This window comes from Oncorhynchus gorbuscha, unplaced genomic scaffold (genome assembly GCF_021184085.1).
Source record: "Oncorhynchus gorbuscha isolate QuinsamMale2020 ecotype Even-year unplaced genomic scaffold, OgorEven_v1.0 Un_scaffold_11036, whole genome shotgun sequence".
NCBI lineage: Eukaryota > Metazoa > Chordata > Actinopteri > Salmoniformes > Salmonidae > Oncorhynchus > Oncorhynchus gorbuscha.
Genome location: NW_025753685.1, coordinates 1 through 6,575, shown reverse-complemented (window position 1 = coordinate 6,575; position 6,575 = coordinate 1). Strand labels below are relative to the sequence as shown.

The window sequence follows — 6,575 nt, the reverse complement described above, 5'->3', positions numbered from 1 at the left end:
CATGACTCAATGACTGACAGAAGGAGAAAGAGAGAGTGAGGCAGATGGAGGGAGGGAGGGAGTGAGTAAGGGGATAGAGAGTGAGGGTATGAACGAGGACAGAGAGAGGAGAGGGAACAGGGGGAGTTTATCCAAAAGAATGTTTGGCTCCACGGAGATTGATAAAAAGGCTGCAAATAGAGTACACAAACACATTCTACTCCATTTAGCTCATACACAGACTAATAGCAGACTAATAACAGACTAATAACAGACTAATAAAAGGCTAATAACAGACTAATAGCAGACTAACAACAGACTAATAACATACTAATAACAAACTAATAGCAGACTAATAGCATACTAATAACAGACTAATAACGGACTAAGAGCAGATTAATAACAGACTAATAGCAGACTAATAACGGACTAATAACAGATTAATAGCAGATTAATAACAGACTAATAACAGACTAACAACAGACTAATAACAGACTAATAACAGACTAATAGCATACTAATAACAGACTAATAGCAGATTAATAGCAGACTAATAGCAGACTAATAGCATACTAATAACAGACTAATAACGGACTAAGAACAGATTAATAGCAGACTAATAACAGACTAATAACAGACTAATAACAGACTGACAACAGACTAATAACAGACTAACAACAGACTAATAACAGACTAATAACAGACTAACAACAGACTAATAACAGACCAACAACAGACTGACAACAGACTAATAACAGACTAACAACAGACTAATAACAGACTAACAACAGACTGACAACAGACGAATAACAGACTAATAACAGACTAATAACTAACAACAGACTAATAACTAATTGGTGATGTGTAACAGACTAATAACAGACTAACAACAGACTATATAACAGATTAATAACATACTAATGACAGACTAATAACAGACTTGTAATAGTGGTATATAGATGTTGGTATATAATAGTGGTATATAGATGGTGGTATGTAATAGTGGTATATAGATGGTGGTATGTAATAGTGGTATATAGATGGTGGTATGTAATAGTGGTATATAGTTGGTGATGTGTAATAGTGGTATATAGATGGTGGTATGTAATAGTGGTATATAGATGGTGGTATGTAATAGTGGTATATAGATGGTGGTATGTAATAGTGGTATATAGTTGGTGGTGTGTAATAGTGGTATATAGATGGTGGTATGTAATAGTGGTATATAGATGGTGGTATGTAATAGTGGTATATAGATGGTGGTGGTATGTAATAGTGGTATATAGTTGGTGGTGTGTAATAGTATATAGATGTTAGTTGGTGGTGTGGTATAAGATGGTGGTGTGTAATAGTGGTATATAGTTGGTGGTGTGTAATAGGGGTATATAGATGTTAGTGGTGGTGTAATAGTGGTATATAGATGGTGGTATGTAATAGTGGTATATAGATGGTGGTATGTAATAGTGGTATATAGATGGTGGTGTGTAATAGTGGTATATAGATGTTAGATATATAGTTGGTGGTGTGTAATAGTGGTATATAGATTGGTGGTGTAAATAGTGGTATAAAGATGGTGGTGTGTAATAGTGGTATATAGATGGTGGTATGTAATAGTGGTATATAGATGGTGGTGTGTAATAGTGGTATATAGTTGGTGGTGTGTAATAGGGTATATAGATGTTAGTTGGTGGTATGTAATAGTGGTATATAGTTGGTGGTGTGTAATAGTGGTATATAGATGTTAGTTGGTGGTATTTAATAGTGGCATATAGATGGTGGTGTGTAATAGTGGTATATAGTTGGTGGTGTGTAATAGGGTATATAGATGTTAGATGGTGGTGTGTAATAGTTGGTGGTATAGATGGTGGTGTGTAATAGTGGTATATAGATGGTGGTGTGTAATAGTGGTATATAGTTGGTGGTGTGTAATAGTGGTATATAGATGGGGGTATGTAATAGTGGTATATAGTTGGTGGTGTGTAATAGTGGTATATAGATGTTAGTTGGTGGTGTGTAATAGTGGTTTAAAGATGGTGGTATGTAATAGTGGTATATAGATGGTGGTGTGTAATAGTGGTATATAGATGGTGGTATGTAATAGTGGTATATAGTTGGTGGTGTGTAATAGGGGTATATAGATGTTAGTTGGTGGTATTTAATAGTGGTATATAGTTGGTGGTGTGTAATAGGGTATATAGATGTTAGTTGGTGGTATTTAATAGTTGGTATATAGATGGTTAGATGGTGTGTGTAATAGTGGTATATAGTTGGTGGTGTGTAATAGGGGTATATAGATGTTAGATGGTGGTGTGTAATAGTGGTATATAGATGGTGGTGTGTAATAGTGGTATATAGTTGGTGAATAGGGGTATATAGATGTTAGATGGTGGTGTGTAATAGTGGTATATAGATGGGGTGTGTAATAGTGGTATATAGTGGTATAGTAGATATAGGTATGTAATAGTGGTATATAGATGGTGATGTGTAATAGTGGTAAATGTAGATGTAATTGTGGCTATTTTTTGTCCTTTCCCCTTTCTTTCCAACCTGACCGATCACACACTCCTGCACAGCAGCTGTAAGCATGCACAAATACATGTCCTAACGCCTTGATACCAAAGAGAAGAAGGATTAGGTAAGGGGTATGGTTACGGTAAGGAGTTAATTTCAGGGTTAGGTTATGGACGTCGCAAGGAACGTTTTATACCATTAGTTTTGTTTCCGTCCATACTACTGTAAGTGTGACACCGACCTTATTGTTTTGATCGTTCTACTCGTGCCGACCGGCTCCACTGCTGATGACAAAATAATATGAATCTTATGATCGATAATTAACCCAACTCGATGTTTTCCCCTGCTGATTATTATTAACCGTTTTTCATTGATGAGCGGCCGTGAGGCTAATGGGGACAGAACGGCACTCTTCAAATCTACCGGGAGGAAACGTGAATTGCTTTGCCAATGTTAGCAACATTATTCCATTACATACATTGGCAAGCTAGATCAATGCGAGTAGACAGACACTAAGTTAGCAACTCTTCTTTCTGAAAGCCTCGTCTCGTGCATTGAGCAATGGAATAACTAGTGGGGGGCGTCCCTATAGTCTAAAAGAGGCTTCCTCACATTGGGAGCATCTCAATTGTATTTCCTTGATACCCCGGATGTCCCTCTTCTTCTCTTCTCAAAGCACATTGGAGCAGAAGATCCTGACTACTTCATTCCAGTGTCAAAACGGCCTCTCAGGAAATGCTTTTGAGAGGGTTTGAGCGCAATGGCTGTCTTCTGCACTGACCTGACAAACATCGGGACAGACACCAAAATATAGCTTTGGTGCAATTTTCAGAGGTATGTGGTACATTTTCACAACTAAGTACAAAACTCAAAGCAGATCATCCAAAATGCAGTTGATTCAAAACTCATTTTAAATTGACTACAATACACCAAATCAGTCACTTTTCCACCAAACGTAGTGTTTCATCTAGAAATACATGTTTCACATTGCAATACATGTTCATATGGCAGGACGCTTGGCCCCAGTGATGTTCTGGGCCGACCACTACCCTCTGTAGCGCCTTACGGTTAGATGCCGAGCTGTTGCCATACCAGGCGGTGATGCAACCGGTCAGGATGCTCTCGATGCTGCAGCTGTAGAACCTTTTGAGGATCTGAGGACCAATGACAGATCTTTCCAGTCTCCTGAGGGGAAAAGGCTTTGTCGTGCCCTCTTCACGACTGTCTTAGTGTGTTTGGACCATGTTAGTTTGTTGGTGATGTGGACACCAGGAACTTGAAGCTCTCAACCTGCTCCACTGCAGCCCCGTTGATGAGAATGGGGTCTTGCTCGGTCCTTCTTTTTCTTGTAGTCCACAATCATCTCAGTCTTGCTCACATGGGGCGGCAGGGTAGCCTAGTGGTTAGAGCGTTGGACTAGTAACCGGAAGGTTGCAAGTTCAAACCCCCGAGCTGACAAGGTAGAATTAGTCGTTCTGCCCCTGAACAGGTAGTTAACCCACTGTTCCTAGGCCGTCATTGAAAATAAGAATTTGTTCTTAACTGACTTGCCTAGTTAAATAAAGGTAAAATAAAAAACATTGAGGGGAGAGGTGGTGTCCTGGTCTCATCTAGGAGAGGTTGTTGTCCTGGCACTACACTGATAGGTCTCTGACCTCCTCCCTATAGTCTGTCTCATCGTTGAGGGAGAGGTTGTTGTCCTGGCACTACACTGATAGGTCTCTGACCTCCTCCCTATAGTCTGTCTCATCGTTGAGGGAGAGGTTGTTGTCCTGGCACTACACTGATAGGTCTCTGACCTCCTCCCTACTCATCGTTGAGGGAGAGGTTTGTCATGACACTGACCTGACCTCCTCCCTATAGTCTGTCTCATCGTTGAGGGAGAGGTTGTTGTCCTGATACACTGACACTGAGTGACGTACACTTAGCTCTCGAACTGTCTCATCGTTGAGGGAGAGGTTGTTGTCCTGATACTACACTGCGCGCTAACTAGCCAGCCATTTTACTTCGGTTACACCAGCCTCATCTCGGAGTTGGGATAGGTTTGAAGTCATAAACAGCGCAATGCTTGACGCTTGCAATGAAGAGCTGCTGGCAAAACGTTTAAAAGTGCTGTTAAAATGAATGTTTACGCGCCTGCTTCTGCCTACCACCGCTCAGTCAGATACTTAGATACTTGTAAACTCAGTCAGATTATATGCAACACAGGACACGTAGATAATATCTAGTAATATCATCAACCATGTAGTTAACTAGTGATTATGATTGATTGTTTTTTGACTGTCCGTCGGTCAGCGCAGAATGATGACGTCATCAGAAGGTGGGGAGGGCTGGTGCTTCTGGTTGGAGAGAGAGAACTTCTCGTTCTCTGCCGCTCTGGAAGCCGGATGCGTGCACGGATACAAATGACATCACCTCGGGCACCGATGACATCACAAGGGAGACCGATAACCTTAGCCGATTGGGAGGGTTTGAGGATCACAGCCACCCATGCCAGACCAAGAGGAGCGCTACGACACCACGGCTCCGCCCACACAACATACACACAATCTTACACACTCAGGTAGCTCATACAACATACACACAATCACACACTCAGGTAGCTCCGCCCACAACATACACACAATCACTCACTCAGGTAGCTCCGCCCACAACATACACACAATCACACACTCAGGTAGCTCCGCCCACAACATACACACAATCACTCACTCAGGTAGCTCTGCCCACAACATACACACAATCACTCACTCAGGTAGCTCCGCCCACAACATACACACAATCACACACTCAGGTAGCTCCGCCCACAACATACACACAATCACTCACTCAGGTAGCTCTGCCCACAACCACACCATTAAAGATTGTGGATAAATGAAGACGACTCAAGCCATTTACAGATTTGTGTTAATGGTTTCTGTCTGTGTAAGTGGGTGTTGCTTTTCTTCGTAACATCTGGCTTGGTGAGAGGGAAAAGCTGCTTCTGGTCTCCTTATTGCCCCACCTATCTCTGCCGTCTCTGGGGCACCCCTCCACGGTTCCGGGGCAATAAGAAGACCAGTGTGGCCCGCCTCAACCAAAAAATATAATGTAACACTTTCTCTTCCGTCTCTGACACCATCACACACTCCAATTAGAGACAGGCTGGGTGTGTGTGTGTGTGTGGGTGTGTGTGTTCTACTCTGTTTTGTTTCTGAATGCACAATGTGATGTCCTTATGTACAGTTGGTCTAATGTCTGTCTGTCTGTGTGTGTGTGTGTGTGTGTGTGTGTGTGTGTGTGTGTGTGTGTGTGTGTGTGTGTGTGTGTGTGTGTGTGTGTGTGTGTGTGTGTGTGTGTGTGTGTGTGTGTGTGTGTGTGTGTGTGTGTGTGTGTGTCAGGTGGGGAGGTGCTGTTTGAGGTGGATTGTACGCGTCTGTCAGAGTGTGTGTGTCTGCGTGGTCGACAGTTTGACCGTGTCATCTTTAACTTCCCTCACTGCGGTCGGAAGAGTGGCGTGAAGAAGAACAGGCTGCTGCTCAAACACTTTTTCCTCAGGTGAGACACACACACACACACACACACACACACACACACAACACGTAGAATGTATGCACACATGACTGTGAGTCGCTTTGGATAAAAGCGTCTGCTAAATGGCATTTATTTATTTATTTATAACACTGTTGAATCTCATCTCACCTCTAAGTGTGTGTGTGTAGCTGTGTGGGGGTGCTGAAGGAGGAAGGGGAGGTGCTTGTGTCTCTGTGCAACGGGCAGGGCGGGACTCCAGCCGACCGGCCAATGAGAGAGTGGCACAACAGCTGGCAGGTGGTCGCCATGGCAGCAGAGGCAGGGCTTATCCTGAATGAGGTCCGCCCCTTCGATGGCGAGAAACCTGACAGTTACCAATCCACCGGGTATAGGTGAGCTGATGGCGTCTCGGAGTAGGAGTGCTGATCTTGGATCAGATCAAAATTAATGAGAGGATATGGACATCGTGGCAAACCAACCAATCAATCAAATGTATTTATAAAGCCCTTTACCCAGCCTAAAAGCCCACAGAGCAGATACCCGGCGTAAAAGCCCACAGAGCAGACACCCAC

The 6,575-nt window shown here is 42.8% G+C and overlaps 1 protein-coding gene across 1 annotated transcript; it reads left to right on the top strand.

Annotated features, from left to right (window-relative positions):
- Positions 1–4,980: 4,980 nt before the first annotated feature.
- Positions 4,981–6,548, top strand: LOC124030379 (ferredoxin-fold anticodon-binding domain-containing protein 1 homolog). Its single transcript, XM_046341745.1, has 3 exons — positions 4,981–5,089; positions 5,871–6,027; positions 6,192–6,548. Exons 1-3 carry the CDS (start codon positions 4,981–4,983, stop codon positions 6,397–6,399), a joined length of 474 nt encoding a protein of 157 aa, XP_046197701.1. The 3' UTR covers positions 6,400–6,548.
- The last annotated feature ends 27 nt before the right edge of the window (positions 6,549–6,575 follow it).

Coding starts and splice junctions, on each gene's coding strand:
- LOC124030379 (XM_046341745.1), top strand. CDS start 4,981: ATGCCAGACCAAGAGGAGCGCTACGACACCACGGCTCCGCCCACACAA. Junction 5,090..5,870: donor ACACACAATCACACACTCAG/GTAGCTCCGCCC, acceptor TGTGTGTGTCAG/GTGGGGAGGTGCTGTTTGAG. Junction 6,028..6,191: donor CTCAAACACTTTTTCCTCAG/GTGAGACACACA, acceptor GTGTGTGTGTAG/CTGTGTGGGGGTGCTGAAGG.